Raw genomic sequence first — 17,765 nt, 5'->3', positions numbered from 1 at the left:
TGGGGTATCTTTCATGTAACTAATCTTCCAGCAAAATTAGCTTCTGTGGTAACAAATTCACATTGAAGGAAAAACTGCAGTTCTTCTCCCCCTTTAACAAGATGTTCATATGCAGAAAGTACAGTTTCTAAAAGCAAAGCTCTTTATTATGGTTAGTTACCTCAGAAAAGCATGTTCAACTTCTTCTAAAAGTACGTAACAATTTACTTTGAATTGTGAATCTGTACATGATTACGTACAGATGATTTATTTAAAATTGCTATATGGAGGGACACCATCAATTTTAAAGCAACGTTTAAAAAATTGAGTCTGTAGAGTTGATTCAGTACATAGTAAAACTTCAAAGGTCCTAAGTGATAACCTTTTAGAATGTTTCCTTCCTATTAATATGGATAAAAACCCCAACTAACAAAATGCAGCTTATTACTTAGGGCAGGAGTAAGGGAATGCACAATAAAACTGAGTACATGAGCCCATACAGAGTACAGAATGAAGACTCTTCCTGCAGAAGTGCACTCCTTTTCCTTTACAAGACAATCCTATTAGATAGCTTAAATTGATGGTGTCCCTCTAAAGAAACTGTATTTCACAATGAAGTAACCAAAAGAAACAGTCAGAAGAAGACAACACAGCCAAAACAAGTTACTCTCCACACATACACGAAGAATGCTCCGTATCCTAAGTACTGAAGGGTCACTTGCATATCTATTATTTTAACCAAGTCAATAATGTTTATTATACCCTATCTATACAACTGCTGTATAATTAATGATATGTTCCCTTACACATACTGCATACAATTTATATATGTGTATACACATATACTCAAATATGGAACAAACAGATTGCAGCCTCAATCCTATCAAAACTTACCCAAGGGTGTTGCCTGCCAGTCTGCCCAGAGTTTCAGAACCAGACAGAAACCATGGGGAGTCACTAGTCCTGCCTGGCCTGGATGTCCTTCCTGCCCCTGAGCCACTGCTCAACTTTGAACTGAAAGTAAAAGATGGTAAATCAGTCACAAAACAATCCCAAATGGGTTAAGAACAAAACCTGGAATCCCAGGTCTAAATTCTCAGGGACTTAGTCTGGTAACATACCAGCTTAAGCAACACCCTTGGGGAATATTCCAAACTAATCTAACTGTATATTAAGAGGTAAACTGAAGAAAGAAAATGGAAAGCATGTCTACTAGTTTGTATGTACACCAGCAATCCGTAACAGCACAGCTGCAAATACACATTAAGCTAATCAGTGATTTGAGATAGCCACTGTGTTTTCAGTTAGAATTGGCAATTATCATTTGTACACATATGCTATCTGTAGACCTGAGCCTGAATTTGCCTCTTCAAGATTAATAAGCATTTTACATCCAAACAGTAACTGTTACGTAGTCCTGTTGAGGACTTACCTGGAGCTGAAAGTAGCAGATCTAGAAAGTAAGCCTTTCCAGATGGGACCGCTTTCAGAGTGGATTCTACAACAGGCTTAACACTTTAAAACAGTTTCTTTCACAATGACTATTTTTGGTAGGGTATGTTTCTTTAATTTATTGACATCCTATCTCACCTATGTTTTAGAGCCAAATCTAGTGTTTATTCCTACACCAGTTTGTCAAGCTAGGCTGTTTGGCTGCATCACCATACTGTTATGTATCTACTCAAAATACCCGTTCCATAGGCAAACAAATACCAAACCAAAAAAGCAGTCAAGCTGCTTATACACTTCAAAGAAACATTTAATATAAAGAAAAGTGTTTCTTACCCATCGCTATTATCAGGTTTACCCAATTCCAATCTGTCTGGCTGAACTGAAAAACCAATCCTGCAGACTCTACCATCCTATATTTAAAAACAAGAAAATGAAGCGTACAAAATTGAAATGCAAGACAGCGCTACAGGAAAAAAAAGCAAGCAAAAACAAGTTTTCAGTTGCTGAAGAATATTTATCAATTTGACATTTGAAGAATCAGTTTTAACTCTACAGTATCAAATTTGTTATCTGAACAGATTGAATCATTTACCTCAAGAAGAAATGCAGCATGATTTGGTCCCACCACACACTGTTTAATAGTAGCCTGTTCCAATACATTCAGAGGGGGGTGGCTGAAAACAAAAAGTGAGCATGTATAATATTTTTAAACTTTTAAAGCCTGGAAAAAAAACAAAACAAAACAAAAAAAAACAACAAACAAAAAAAGTAAGCAACAAACAAACAAGTGGTACATGGAAGGAACAGTGTGCAGCAAAGGTCACTGATAAAAACATTCAAGAATGACTAAACATGTATCCGTTAAAGCAACTGTGATGTGTTTCCAGTTATTAAGAACAGAAAATGTAGAACAAAACATTAAAAATGACAGATCCTTCATTTGATTTGCTCATTAACAAAAAGTGCAGTATTTCAGGAGTCATTCAATAAAGTGGGTATTTAATAATTTAGCATATCATAACCAAAAATCTAACATATTCACCTTAATAACAATTCTCTTACGTAAGGCATTTCTGAACATTACTACTAGTACTGAAGCTTTAAGGCTACAGATACAATACAGACCAGACTAAATTCTCGTTGGAAATATCATACTTTCCTAAATTACTTACAGCACCATGTAATACACCTTACCTGTTTAAATTATATTTGTTCAGCTTCTCTGATACTTCCCTTAGCCTGAAAAAAAAAAAAAAAAAAAAAAAAAGAAATGAAGATGTTAGATGTTATTTGAGAAATATCCTTCTATTGTACATAACACCCACTTAACTGGCACAATTACAACATGATTTTGCATAGTTGGCAGTGATAATTCAAGATACTACACACTGATTAAATAGAAAATCTAAATTTCACATTTAACTATTAACAATCTGCTGAACAGCAAACAAACCCGATGACATTACAGTAGGGGACAGTGAAAGTGCATTATTGGAATCAATTTACTACCAGATGCAATGAAGCTTAATATAAATGGTACTCACTGCTCGGAGACTACATCAGAAATGAGGGTACTCAGTTTCAAATTAAGTTTTTGTTTTGAAGGTTTTTTGTTTTACAGTGTTACCCTTCCACCTACTACCTTGCCACAGAATCCTCGTTCTCCTGCACTTTGGTATCTTTTACAAGTCACTATCAGAAGAGTGCCTTGTTACAGTCATTAGTAACTTCACACACAAGCAGAGGAAGCAACAAGCACTAACTCTAGATACGTTTTTACTTCCTTCTAATGAGTTTCAATATAGAATCCCACAGCAGATTTGATTTCCACTTTCTAAGGAATCCAAGTACATGCTATGTTTGAGCTAAACAGTAAGCTCCCCAGAACCAAATGGGAAGGAAAATACATACAAAAGCCAGCATCAAAAGGCACAAACAAAAAACTGACAAGTAGAAAAATAACTCGGATAAAACTCATCATTTTCTATGGGATTATTAAAAGTATCACATTTATTAAAAGGGAAACTGTTTCCAAAAGAAGCTCCAGCTCAGCTCACTTGTATGGTAGGGCAGCAAAGTGGAAGATAAGAACACAAAAAGTTGGTCAATCCACAGACCAGTTCTGCTTAGCCAGTACAGAGTCCCAAAATAGAAACCAACATAGTAATTCCTACCCTTACCACTGACCTAGAAAAGATGCTCTCATAATACCAGGTAGGCATTTCAGGTAAATCTTGGGCTTCTGCCTTCCAAAATACAAGAGATCTGAAGGAGTTCCTACAGACCTTCCAAACTTTAGCTAGAGTATTTGCATTATAGAAACTTCAAAAAAAAAAAAAAAAAAAAAAAAAAAGGGAGAAAAAAAAATCAAGAGATGAAGCCTGTAAAATAAAAGTCTTCCTAATGGAAGACTCTTCTTTATTATGTTTATCTTAATACCAACATTAGTTATCAAGTTAGTTATCCAGTAACCAACTACACAGCACCTGGGGGGAGGATGGAGAGGAGAAAGAAACCATGTCTGTTAGAGAAACAAAATAATTTACGCTGATAGAAATAGCTTTACACTCAATACAAGCACAAAATAGAAGTATCCCAGTGAAAGGGGAGCAGGCAGGAGGCAAACACTGGCAGCCACGCTCTGCACTCCCAGCCAAGCTGCTGCTCTTCCAGGGGGGCAGTGGCAGCATCCCAACTACCAGCCACAGCTTCTTCACACAGAGAAGGGAAGATTCCATGAAGGCTGCGTCCAAAAAGCGACTACTGAACGTGAACTTCATATCCCACCATATACCATAGAAGGTACCCCATACCAGTTATGAATTACTGTGGGATACTGAATGAAACCCCAAAGATGAATGCCACATATCTAAATGCTACAAAGTCCTATAAACCAGCAGCGATCTGCTGCACAACATATGGCTAGGTAAACATCCTTGAGGTTTCATGTCTTAAGCGTATCACCAGGAGATTACAAGGAACACTGACTACGTCTCTGTTAGCATTCCTCCTCTTGGCAAGCAGGAAAGGGAAAACCACCTCTAAGTTCACAGCATTGCCTGAAGAAAAGCTGGCACCACATAAAGTAATGCTTCACTGGGAACAGTTATTAATGGTCTACCCACAACATCTAGCTCCTTTATGAGCTTTATGTCATGACTATAGTAAGAGACTTACCCAATTTGTAAAAAATCATCTTCACCTTTTTTTAACTTGTTAAAAAAAAAAGTGATAGGGAAAACATTCAGCAAGGTAAGAGTTGCATGTTCTATGAGACTGTCAGCAATGCCAGTCTGAAGAGCAGATCTACCTGCAACAAGTCAAGATCAAAAGAGAGCTAACATGGTTCAGAGAGGTTTCTGACAACACCTAGAGTGAGAGAGCAGGTTATAAGCTACAATACTGAAAGTATTATGTTTGCACAAACCTCCCCATCTGTTCTGCAGCTGCTGTATCAGACTTGAACCACAAGGACTTGAATTTGTTACAGAACATCACTAAGTTTAAAAAATACAAATGCCCCGACCAAACAAAAAGCCAGGAGGAGGTCAGTGCCCCGTCCCTGCAGGGGCCTCACCTCATCCCTGCTGCCACTGGGGTCTGTGCCAACCACAATCACAGAACTAAGCCCGCTGAAAGGTAAGCATAGAACAACCATGTTGGATGTTTATGCAGAGAATGTGTTTGTGCAATTAAAATTCTAAATCATTCCACAAAAACTGTTTCCTGCAGCAATCCATTACTGTGCTTGCAGAGCTGCTGGGTATTGTGCTGCAGACCCTTCACAGGACAAATGCGAAGTGCAGCTTTAAGATCAGGTTAACTGTAACAGTGAGATTCCATCATCTCCACTGATGGCGTCCCAAAAGCAGAAACAGAGGCAGAGATGATTTAATCAATTCTTGCATTAAGGAATGCCAACACTGAAATCTCTTATTCAATCTTTCTTATCTCTGATCTCCGATATGAATGTGCAGGGAGGTTAAGCCTTAAAAAGCAAAATCTCATTAAAGGCAGTTAAGCTATTTCAAAGGATAAAGGCGGGAGCACTGTGTGTTTGGCTCACAAGCAGATTTCTGGTGAAATACACTGGACAAAATGTCAGTGTCGATGGCTTCTGTGTTAAGACGCACATTCTTTAAATAGCCCAGCCAAAACTGATGCAAAAATCAGTTGTGAAGAAAGACAAGCAGTCAGCCTGCAGCCATGTCGGGATTTCCCTTTTTTCCGTTTGAGCAGCTACAACTTCTAGCTTCTTCAAACTGAGCAGTAGTGAAAGGAGCTACATTCACATCAAGCAACACAAAAGACTCCAGGTCAGGACCACAGGAGCTCAGCCTCCACATGGGGCACTCTATGCACCAGAAGTTATTTCTCTCAAAATACACTTATCTTCCCAGAGAAATTTATCCGAGGAGCCTTCCATCTGTGCCATCTCACCACAGAAAATCAAGCAAGGCTCAGAAATGCAAGAGAGCTGCAGAGCAAACTCAGTTCATACTACCGGGTACAGTACTGAAGTTCTTCCGTAAATTTTAAAGCAATTTTACTTAACTTACACAAGTGCTGAAATTCACACAAGTTAAATTTCATTTACTAACTTTTATCCATTTGATAAAAATGGAAGTTTTCTTCATGAAAGTAAGCAAGCTGTCCTAAGATTTAATATAGGCTTTCAACGTAAACATTCACCACACTCAGTTTTCAAAATGCATCCCTTGCTGGTCATCCTTGGGGAACAGCCATCCTTCATGAGCGCTTTCATCACGCCAGGCTCAGCTCACTGCCCAACAAAGCAACCAGAGGACATGAGCCAAACTACCTGACCACTCTAAAGTTTGGTTTTTTTTGTTTTTTTTTTTGTTTCTTTTTTTTTTTACTTTTTTCAATTATGTACGTCCATCTTCCTCTCCAAGCCATGTGTTAGGAAACTAGTAGTGAAAAAGAAAGGAAAAACATTTTTGACACTCACTAGACATGTGCAAGACCTCCTTAATCTGGTAAGTATCGTGAAAGCATGATGCACTGTAAATAGAAATCTCATCCAATAGCTGCAGCAAGAATTGCATCATTTTCTCTTCAAAGACATACTCACCACTGAACAGCAACAAAAAACATTTACAGGTGCTAATATCTAATCTGACGTGTTGCAGCTTTAGGCTAATAAGAGTACATTAAAACAATTAAAGCAATTTCCACCATCTCCAAGATGAAAACCTTCACTGAAGCAGAGGAAGCAACTTTTCACTTCTCTCTGTAACTTTAGCCTAAATTTGTAAGTGTCAACTGGGTATTTAAAGAACACACCGCAAAACTCACTGAAGTGAAACAATCCAAACATGGCATTTAAATACAGAGAAGTAAAGATGTTCCCACACTGTGCATCTCCAGAAAGAAGAAAGCCTTTTTGTGCTCTGCAAATAACACTGTGGAGTCCCAGACACAGTATCAAAGGATTCTCTTCATTTTTTCTCCTGAAGTTGTTCCTTTGCAGCATTACAGTACAGGCGAAATCCCTCCAAAGCACACCTGCCTTTCTGAGGCGCACAGCTCATCACAGCCCTTCTTCTGCTTTGCCGAAAAGTAGATTCTCTCTTCTCCACCCGTACTGCAGGCACAGCACTCCAGGTGCTTCCCCTCAGTGCAGCTAGCATTCTGACTCCTCTACAAGAGCTCATAAAGCAGCACAGTACCTCCTCTTTCACATCTGGCCTACAGCAGTCCTGTTTCAGGGCACAGCTTCACTCAATACAGCTTAGTGCCACAAGAGAAGCAGACAGCACACCAGCAAACCCCTGCTAACCTCCCACACCTAATCATCCAGAGAGGGCAATCCCCAACACACGATCTGTCCCCACTACATGGTTCATCTCACTGGAATGCTTCATTAAGGACCTTTAAATCCCTGCTGTAGAAACAGATACAGTTTACCAAAGTCAGCAAATTGTGTCAGTGTCTTTTGGTGGCAGGGAGGGTTGCAGGTAGTGATGCTTAAAGTGAGGTCAAAGCTGAACAGAAAGATCTTCAGACCTTCACTGAAGGTCAGACAACACCTCTGCTCTCTCAAGAGCTTAAAAAAAAAAAAAAAAAAACACATTAAAACTCAAATTCTTTTATCGTTTTCTCTCCTTTCTTCTTTTGAACTTCTTTGTATTTACCAGAAAGAAAAAGATGTACCTGTGATCATTTTCACAGTTGATAGAGAATGGCAAATCTGCATGTTGAAAACGAAAGAACGTACACAGAGATGTTTAAGAAAACAAAATCCTGCAAGATGAAGAGCAATCCGATTGATCCCACCTTCACCAAAGGAAGCATCACAGATCTGCAACTTCCAGCGATAAGAGTAAGGCCTACAGCTCTCATCAAAACCACTTCCAGATCAGTAAATATTTCTTTTCCAGTTAAAGCTTTGATAAAAGATAGTGTAGAACAAATACTTCTATGTATAAGCAGTGTCAGACTCCACAGAGGAAAATATGTGATGAAACAACATGTAACAGTGTTCAGAGGCCCCAGTTAAGATCCACCTCACCGCTGAGATGAAGGCAAACACGCTGCAGAAAGCAATACCACAAAGTCCTGAGCACAGAGCGCTGAAGCTTCCCTAGGAGCTGCTTTCCGGCAACTGCAGCTGAATGGCCATCACAGCCCTGGATCACTTGTGATATTCCCAAGTGTCTACAGTGATGGTTGGAGCACAGGAAAAAAAAAAAGAAAAAGAAAAACCCCAAGCCAATCAAACAAAGTATGCTCCTACGTAATCCTTTCCACTCTTTTTTCCTAAAGACACAGGTTTCATGAAGTGGTGAGAGCCTCCAGCAGCCTCCATGCAATCATCTGCCAAGTTACACTATTGCTGTCACAAAACTCAGTTGGCAGACCTCATGGCTGGCAATAAACCAACACTGATAGTTGGTAGCTCCAACACAGTCAACTTCCAAAATAGCATTAATCATCTGAGTGATTTTGGTTTTTATTCCACATGCTATATTATAAGATTTACATAAAAAGTTAAATATCAGAAATGCAGGGGATCAAGGCTATTTTGATGCATCTTTTCTGGCAACAGGTAGCAACTGGCTTACTGAAAAAGAGCTACCCAAATATCATCTATTTTTGGATACACACAATATAGGAGTCTCCAAGAGACATCTTATGGTACAACATAACAGACTTGGAATTACAAAAACGGCCACTGAGCATGTCTGCACTTCAAGAAGAGGCAAGCTCCATACCTTTCTATGGGTACAACTTCTCTGTCAAATGTACCAAAGATCTTGAAAGAAATACAAAACTGCTCTTTTTTTTTTTTTTTTTTTTTTGTCTCTGGAAGGGAAGAGTGAAGTAAACACTACTGGGGAACACTGACAAATAACACTGTGCTCTACATTTTAATTGTCAAAATAACACTAAAATAACACTAGGCCAAAAAGATACCAAATTGATGTGAAAGGTGAATAACTGTTGCTATAGTGGACTAATCTGTACTGTGACCACTTTCATTTAAACTGATTAGCTTAAAACCTTGCCCCAAAAACATGCATACCTTGAAAATTACATTTTCATGCTTAATTCAATACTTCCTTACCTTCAATTTTTCATTTCCCACTTCAAAATCCTCTAGCCACTATAACTAGGCCTTGGCCCCACGTTCTCTGGGGCACAGAGATGCCCACTGAGTGTGGCCTTCTATGTGTGTTAATCAAAACCAAGCCCATATAGGAGTTCACTGAATTCAAGTGTAAAACAATCAACCGAAAAGCACACGTAGTTTTTCCTATCTGATTTTCTTTCCCATAAGGTGGCTGTTGAGTTGATACAAGGAAAGACAGAACTTTTAACACAGAATAAAATTAGCTACTAAGACTGCAGACAGCGTAATCACCACTATGGAAAGTACTCCAAAGCCCCCCCACTCCCATTCTCAAACACATCCCACATTCTATTTCATTTAATTCAAGAACAGCTGACCATAAGTGTTACAGCACAGTTAGAGCACACTGCAGAGCTTGCCATGCTCTGGTACGTCTTCGGTTGCTTTACTGAAGCATTAAGTAACTTCTTACATAACTGTTCAGTACACAATCACATTTATTTACTCAAACTTCAGAAAGTTTAAGAAAAAGGGTATTATGCACATTCATTAAACCCACATGGCTTAGTTATATATTTATGACATACCTCCTTCGAGTTTCCACAAAGCATACTTCTGCAAGATTTAATAAACACACTTACTATACCAGAGTTGCCTTAGAAATATGCAACTGATCACAGACTTTAACCTTTAGAAAATAATTAGAACGTGGACACTGACTGATAGCTTAGATTTCTCAGAATTAAAGTTGTTTTCTGACAGCTCTGACATACATTGCCATCCCAAAAACACAGCTATCAAGACATTAATCCTTACTTCTTCATTGGTAGAATCAACAAAAATGCCCCAACTGCACAGATAATTTGAGAACGAAGAAAAACGAGGCTGCGTTTGTGGCCCAATTGCTATTTTCCTGAGTTCCTCGTGACTGCTCACAACTACTCTCATCCCAGATCACATTCACAGTGCAGTTTCGCATTACAGTAGCCAAAATAAACTTGCTGCTTTCAAAATGGAAGGAACTCAGTCTTGTTTCCTCTTCCTTTGCTCTTCACTCCCGTTCTCCCTCCTGCAGCACTTTCCACAATCCTCCCTTGTTCAGTGTAAACTGAACACTACCCTGATGTGTACCCACTCCAAAGTTATACTCATCAATCCACAAAACTGTGCTTACTGTAGTTTACCATCAAGCCATTCACTGTGGGATCAGACTCACAGCTGATGGAACATGAGAGGTGAGACAGACAAACCTTTCTCATTCTGTGAAAGCAGTTACTTTGATTTACACTTTCTCATCAAAGTTCCAGCAAGGACATTCACAGTCAATCACACGTGCACTCAAAGGAAACAGCCTTTGGGCCACAGCACAAAATAGAGACAGAAAAGGACCCTGGCAAAGCAAAGCCCAAACAGGCACGGACAATGTATGTGTAAGTATCCTCAGACAATCAGCCAAGTCTCAAAGGATGCTCACAAGTAAACTCTGAGCAGCTAGTGAGAAATTTGCCTTGGAAGTTATGAAGTATACATACACGCAATTTATTTAAGCTGTTTAAACAATAGAAGTTAAATTAGTTTAAGTGTGGAATAAAACATATTCTTATTTACCAACTAAATTAGAATGAGGCTGCCCAAAGATAAGTTGGATTTCTTATTCAGATCTACAAGGAAAAAGAAAAAAAAATGCCTCACACATTTAAGAAAGTAAAGAAAGAATGTGCAGGCAGAATTTCCACGGAACCTACTTCAGTTCATAGATGAAGATGATAATAACTGAAGAACATGCTCAAGTTCCCAAATTATTCTCCTTAAGCAATACTGAAATCAAGAGATCAAACATTAATGCCCTGCTTTCTACTGCATGAACCTCCCTGGTGGTACAAACCTAAAGTCTGGCAATAATAACACCTTGACAGCCCTGCCATTCCCTCACTCCAGTCTAGAAGAAGTCAGCACATCTCCAGTCACTGAAGCTCATGAAGCAGTTGTAACTCGTGGAATTCAAATGCCATACTAGCAATGTTTCCCCACAAACACACCTATTTCTCTTAAAGGTAAGCTAATTTCACTTGTGCTACACTAGATTAGGAAGCAGTTTAAAGCATACCAAAATAAACCACTGACCGGAGCTCAAGTAATTACAGAAGGCTGCAGTACTGCACCCCTCCCTCTCCTGGGCAGGAAGTCTCCCAGTAGGACCGATGGAAGATGGAGCTCTGGACTTCAGGCACTTGGAACATTCCCTCTCCTGCAGGCATCTGAGGCCAGGACACAGCTCCTCATCCCTGCTGGCTTCCTGCACAGAGCCACACCACACCCTGCCCCAGCTCCTTCCAGCAACATCTGCTAGGGATTTTTAACTGATTTGTTCATCGGTATACGCAGAGGGGATAGAAAGTCTGCTGGAGCAGCAGCCCACGCATCCATTCTTCACTCGCCCATTACTTGGAAATAATGCTTTTGGGTACCCAAGCAAGGAGACACACAGGCACAGGTTAAAAGAATATCTCTTGCCAGGTACTTTTTTCATGGAGGTTGATTATCAGAGAGCATAAGCAACATGGACTACGTAAATTTAGAATGCGAGTTCATTTCTCAGTTTAGACATGGCCTAAATTAAGTAACGTTCAGATAACAGAGAAAGGCACTGAATGTATTAAGGGAGAATAAACTCACTTAGAAGCAAGAGACTTCTTTCTTCCCCTAAAGCTGACTGCGCATAAATACCCACAGAAGCCCAGAATGAGCTTTTCAGTCCCATTACTTACTTCAAAGAGCGCACCGTGAGAAAACGTATTTCATACCACTCACCTTACATTCAGAATACCCAGTTTAACTAAATTCATTAGGTCTCATCTTCACAGGGGAGAAAAAAAGCCTATTAACCATGCGTCAATAACCACTTCAGAAATGGCATCTTACCTTCTTTATGCTGTAACTCGAATGGCTTAGCTGATGAAAATTTTCTTGTAAGAAAGTAATAGCAAAGGCAAAGCCTTAAGACAAATCCTGTCCTTAACGGGAGCTCGTGTTCAGAAAGCCACAAAGCCTAATACAAGGTGAAAGACTTCCCTTTCCACACAGCAGCAAGTTCGGCTGCTCCTGTGAGGTTTCATAACAGCCAAGAAATGGTTATTTGTCATCATTATACCCATTTCCTACCCTAACATAAAATAAAAAATAGGAAACAAACCCAAAAAAAGCCATTAACTAACACTTGGTATCTATCCAATTGCGTGCCAAGCTTCCTTTACAAGTGCTAAGCCCCCAACCCTGAAACATACATGGAACAGGTGGATAACCAATAAATATATTTAACTCACACTGCAACAGAAGCTAGGCATCTCCTTTTCAAAGGTTAAAGTAATTATTTATGTCCCAAATGCTTTATGAAGTTGTTTCTTAAACTGCAGGTCATACTGATTTTTCCTCACATTAGGGCTTTCATATTCAGTTCAAACAGAATGCATTGCTGGGGTTGGGGAACCCCAAGTTGCCCATCTTCCCAAATAAATTTACCAGAAAAGTGTTCACTACTTCATCCAAAACCCAAGCGCAGTCTGTCACTCACGGATGGTTGGACAGCGTGTTCCTGTGGGCCTTTTTCAACCTTATTGATTCCATGATTCTAGGATTTCAAGTGAATGAATCCTAACAGCTTCAGAAGCAAACCTAACAGTGCACTCCATGGGCTTCTTCCAGTGCAGCCAGCTTCTGAACATCTGAACAAGCACCATGAACAAGCAAATGTTGGAAGCAGAGAGAATTCCAGCGACCACCATCAAGACACAATGCTAACCATTTCCAAAAATGCTAATTAAGGACTACTGTCCCATTACACCTGTGCAATCAGGCATCTTCCAAACTGTTGGGCTCTACAGTTACTCTTTCACTGTTCTCCAAGTTGCTGCATGAGTAAAAGGGATACCTAATTGCACAGAAAAGTGAAAAAAAAAAGTGCAGGACAGAATGACATAAACTGCACCAAACCCAGCTGAAGAGAACTGCCACCTCATATTGTGGAGACAGCCTAAGAACAAAACTTCAACAGAAGGATGCTTTCCAAATTCAATTCACCCACTTACCATATCTACAAAGATGATAAAGCATAGTGTTATCAAATACTTTCTTACAAAAAAAAAATTGAAAGCCATCAAGTATCCTGAACACATCAAGAAAACAGGTTTTAAACGTGATTACTGCATCCATGAAAGGAATATAATCGACCATGTTCTTTGTGCACTACTAATGAACTTATACAACAAAGTTATAGTCCCCAACTCAGATTTTAAGATGTGATCATTACTCACAAAGCAGATAGGAAACAAGTCAGGCTGTGGCCACCATATGTAGCACTGACTGCAATGGGCAAAGGGTGGAAGAAACATCATAGAATGAATCATAGAACAGCCTGGGTTGAAAAGGACCACAGAGATCAACTAATTTCAATCCCCCTGCTACATGCAGGGCCACCAATCACTAGATCGGGCTGCCCAGAGCCACATCCAGCCTGGCCCTGAATGCCTCCAGGGATGAGGCATCCCATCATACAGAAATGATAAGTTCCAAGATCCTAACTGCTACTTGCATAAATATGAAAATTCACTAAGCTCTCTTGATCCTGATCTATAGGGACAGAACAGCTACTGCTAACACTGACCTGGCATTTCCAGCACCCTATTTATAAATCGTTGCAACTTCACTGCACTATAAGTTCTGAAGCACAGCCACCACACTTGTAAAATGACACTTATGAAATAGAAATGTATGCCTTGCAGCTCAGATCAAGAGCTACCTGATTTTTTCCGAATAAGACACTACTTCAGGGCACCTCTACTGCCTTCTCCACATATTAATTACCACACCTGATGAAGCTTCCTGTATCAACCAGAAGTCACAAGTGCTGCTGCTGCATTAAGGAGCAGAAAAAATAACTTGGGAAGCATTATGAAGACTTCAGGGCCACCATATTAAATGGTAAGTCAATAAAACACATAACATTAAAGAAAAAACTGACAAGCTCTCTCACTCTAAACAAGGCATGATAATTGCATACTAAATGTTTTCTAAAGGGTCCATCAACATTAAAAAATAAAAAGAAAGATAAAGAAAAAACACTGGGGTCCTTTCAAGTTGAAAATCCTCAACCACTGCCCTAAGTGAAAACAGCCCAAGGAGGAAACAGAACTCCTAGCACAGCATCACCTGTCTGTCTGTCACTCTAAGGGTGCAGGATGCATGCCAGAGCTGTGTGGCAGCCAGCAGGCAGCCAAGCAACCCCCTACAAATGGGCAGGCCTCCTCTGGATCAGGTCCTGAAAAACGGATCAGCAGGTTAACAAATAAACAAACACATCACATTGAGATGTTTCAAGTCCAGGACCCATTTCCTTTCCCTCTGTAAGGGCGGGGATGATGCAGTTTGGCAGAAGTTTTATCTCTATGATGACCTATTTTCCTTGCCATAAGCTCTGGGACCTCAGCTGTGCATTAATGGAGATGTCTCAGCAGAGATTTGTCACTTCTCCTAATGCAAAGCGCCAACAGCAGCAAAGTTAGCTGGACCCTGACCTACCCTACAGCCTGGTCAGATGAGAAGCCAGAGAAACCGCAATACAAGCCTGCACTTCTATAAATTATAATTATCAAGAAGATATTTATAAAAAACAAGCAACACTTTTCAGCAGTGTAAAAAAAAATAATAAATTTAAGTCTTTATACAGAAACGATTAAAAATCCAGACACATATGTCTCTAAGAAACAAAGATTAGGACCTACACGTTCTTAAAAACGACGAGGTAAGTGCAGCGGTGGCATTTACAAACTACGATGCAGGCTGACCGCGATTACTGCAGGAAAACACTGGGCTGCAACGCACAGTGCTGTCAAATCCGCACCAAGCAGGCAGGAGACCTCGCTCCCAAGATGTATTTCCTCCCGAGCGCTCCGCTTTGGCCCCCTCCGCGGCGACTAACAAAGTTGGCCGCGAGGTTTCCCGGCCGATCTTTGCCGAGCCGCCCGCAGCGGCCATCAGGAGGAGCCGGGCCGTGCCTTTATCGCCTCAGCAGCCGCACAGCCCAGCAGGCAGCGCGGAGCGGAGCAGAGCAGCACAGCGCAGCGTAGCGCAGCCATCTCCCCGCACCGCTCCGGCCGCCCCGCATCGCCCCCCCCGGCCGCCTGGAGCTCCTCTGGGGGGGGGGGGGGGCGGGTAGGGGGGCAAACTTTGGGGCCAAGGCTGCGCAGAGACGGGGGTTCTGGTCGAGGCGGGCGCAGAGGCCCCCCGGGACGGCCACCAGGCGACCGTACGGGAAGAGGGGGGATCCCTCCGCGCCTCCCGGAGCTCCCCGGTCCCTCCCCCGCCCCGCCGGGGGCCGAGCCGCGCCGGCGGCCCCTCCCCTCCGCCCCCCGCCGCGCGGGGCCTGCCCCTCACCGGTCATTGAGCTGATCCTCGGTGCCCGGCAGCGGGTGCACCACGAAGTGGATCGAGGTCATGGTCGGCGCCGCCGCTGCCGCCGCCGCCCCCCCCGGCGGCGGGAGAGAGGGAGGCGGGCGGGCGGGGGCCGGGCACACAATGGGGGCGGGGGGGAGGGGGGCGCTCGGCCTCCGGCCCTCCCCCGGGAGTGCTCGCAGCCGCCGGCGGAGCGCCGGGCTCGCTGGGAGACGCGCAGGACTCGAAGGAGGTCCGGCTAAGCTGCGTCGGCGCCGGGAAGAAGCTCGTCCCGCACCGCGCTCACACACACGCCGCCATCTTAACTTCCAGCGGGCCCTTCTCCCTCCCTCCGTGCGCCGAGCCGGGCGGGGCGGGGCCGCGTCGCGTAACCACGCTGCAACGCTCGCACCGAGTGGCGGACGCGCTGCCGGGCGGGGCCGTTTCACTAAAACCGCCGCCGATAGGTAGGCGGCTCGCGCCGTGCGCGGTGACGTCATGCGCGGGGGCCGTAGTAGACCACGTGAGGCGGGGCGGCGAGAGCCTAGCCCGCGCCTCGGGGAGACCCGCGCGCCGCCCCTCCCCCTCCCCCCCCAGCGTCCTCTCAGCCCCGTGCCTGGCGGGCCGCCCGCAGCTCTCGGGGGTGGGGTTTCCCTGCCCTGTCGCTGCCTGCGCTGGGTCGTTTTCCGGAGCTGACGGCGCGCGTGTGACTCGCGGCGGCGCGGCCCGGCCGCTCCGTGACGGAGTCGCCCCTTACGCTTGAGGAGCGCACGGCCGTGCGGCGCCGAGAGCTCCGTCCCACAGCGCTGAGCGGGGAGCCGCGCGTAACGCCTTGCCGTCTCACTTCAGTGGAAACTGAGTAACAAAGTCAGCAAAACGGGCGCTTATCCTTATAGAAACCAACACCTGGGCCGGGGCTGCACGTGTAAGCTATTCAGATTGTCGTTAAGGCAGAGCCTAACAGGTTTCTAGCGATACACGGGGCGTGGAGTGTGATTGATTCTGCTCTGCGCTGAGACAATACGGTAGCTGTGCTTTCAGAAACGGGCAGATGCTTTTCTTTTTTCTTCTTTTCCTGTTAGAACAGAGCTAGGACCTTCTGGATGACTTATGACTTATATAACTCGTAGCACAGCATTTGTTTTGTTCTGTTTTATTACCACTGCTGACGATTTCCCTGAAGTATTCCCGTTGTTTATTGCAGTGGGAGATTTCTTCTAAATCGTCACAACCTCAGCCATTTTATCACAATCTCTGGCATGTTCCGACAGTCACCTAAAAACTTGGCAGCTCAATTTGTATTTATTTTATTTTCGACAGACAGTAATTGCATATTTGCTTTTAACAGTTATTTCTCTTTTTTGTTGAGCTGTTGGGCTAAGTGAAGTCCTGTGGTAGGTCTTGCTGCATCCTTGGGCGTGTTTCTACTATATTTAGTGGAACTTGGGAAGATACAGTTAATTTATGTTTGCTCCCGGGATTAAAACCTAGTTTCCAAAGCATTGACATTTCCAAATAACGTGACTTGTTCAATGGAGTTCTCTTAAGGGTTGGGCATAAGGATGAGTTTTCAATTACTTTCAATTACTCTATTCCTTGCGCCCTTCACAAGCAAGTCTTAAAAGTTAATGGACTATGGAAACCTATCAGATAAAGGACAGGAAAAGAGCTGGGAAAGTCCAAATTGAGCATATGTCTGTTAGGGCTCAGCAGTCTGCTGCTGGCATTTCTAAGTAGTCGTTTTCTGTGGCTTTCTTCACATTATGACTGAACCTCAGTTTTAGCCATTGCCTATGGCTGTGCCAACACAAACACTCTGCATAAGCAAAAGGGAAGAAAAAATTGATTCCACTGGAACTTGTGCTCAGATCCAGAATAAACTTCAGTAATGCAAATCTCAGCTTTTATTGTTCACCCCAAGAGTTTATACCTTGTTTCAAATGGCAGATAATCCCAAATGTAGATGAGAGGACATCAATCCTAATGTTTAGCTGACATTTGTTATTCTGATGTGAATGTGTAACACAACGAAAGGTTCAGCATACTGTCAGAAGCACCTTAGAACAAGGATGAAAGACTACATTTCACCAACTGACCTCTGGAATATCTCCCATTATCCGCTGGTGTATTTCTTATGTAAGAATCACATAAGTGATGGTGTTAGTTGGACCTTTGAATCCAGATAGAGTTGCTTTCTGATCGTAGGACTGTTCATTCAGTCAGGTTTGTTAAGGACTTCAAAATAAATTACTTTTCCTAAAACCTTTGGGTTGTCCAAGTCTGCTGGATGACAACATCAAAAAAATTGTAT

The 17,765-nt window shown here is 42.5% G+C and overlaps 1 protein-coding gene across 8 annotated transcripts in view; it reads right to left on the bottom strand.

Annotated features, from left to right (window-relative positions):
- UBR5 (ubiquitin protein ligase E3 component n-recognin 5) overlaps window positions 1-15,543 on the bottom strand; it is a 78,393-nt gene extending 62,850 nt beyond the window's left edge. For 7 of the 8 annotated variants that reach the window (XM_042834537.1, XM_042834578.1, XM_042834546.1 and 4 more), the window contains exons 1-5: window positions 15,458-15,543; window positions 2,626-2,670; window positions 2,024-2,105; window positions 1,765-1,841; window positions 874-993 (exon numbers count right to left, since the gene is read on the bottom strand). In XM_042834537.1, coding sequence (XP_042690471.1) covers window positions 874-993; window positions 1,765-1,841; window positions 2,024-2,105; window positions 2,626-2,670; window positions 15,458-15,519 — 386 coding nt within the window. In that variant the 5' untranslated portion in view covers window positions 15,520-15,543. The remainder of the gene's footprint in view (window positions 1-873; window positions 994-1,764; window positions 1,842-2,023; window positions 2,106-2,625; window positions 2,671-15,457) is intronic. The other variant, XM_042834595.1, reaches the window with a different exon arrangement.
- Window positions 15,544-17,765: the final 2,222 nt, after the last annotated feature.

Source organism: Centrocercus urophasianus, unplaced genomic scaffold (genome assembly GCF_019232065.1).
Source record: "Centrocercus urophasianus isolate 14NV4802_14NV808 unplaced genomic scaffold, USGS_Curo_1.0 seq_11, whole genome shotgun sequence".
NCBI lineage: Eukaryota > Metazoa > Chordata > Aves > Galliformes > Phasianidae > Centrocercus > Centrocercus urophasianus.
The sequence above is the reverse complement of the archived record's forward strand: the minus strand, read 5'-3'. Positions and strand labels throughout refer to the sequence as shown.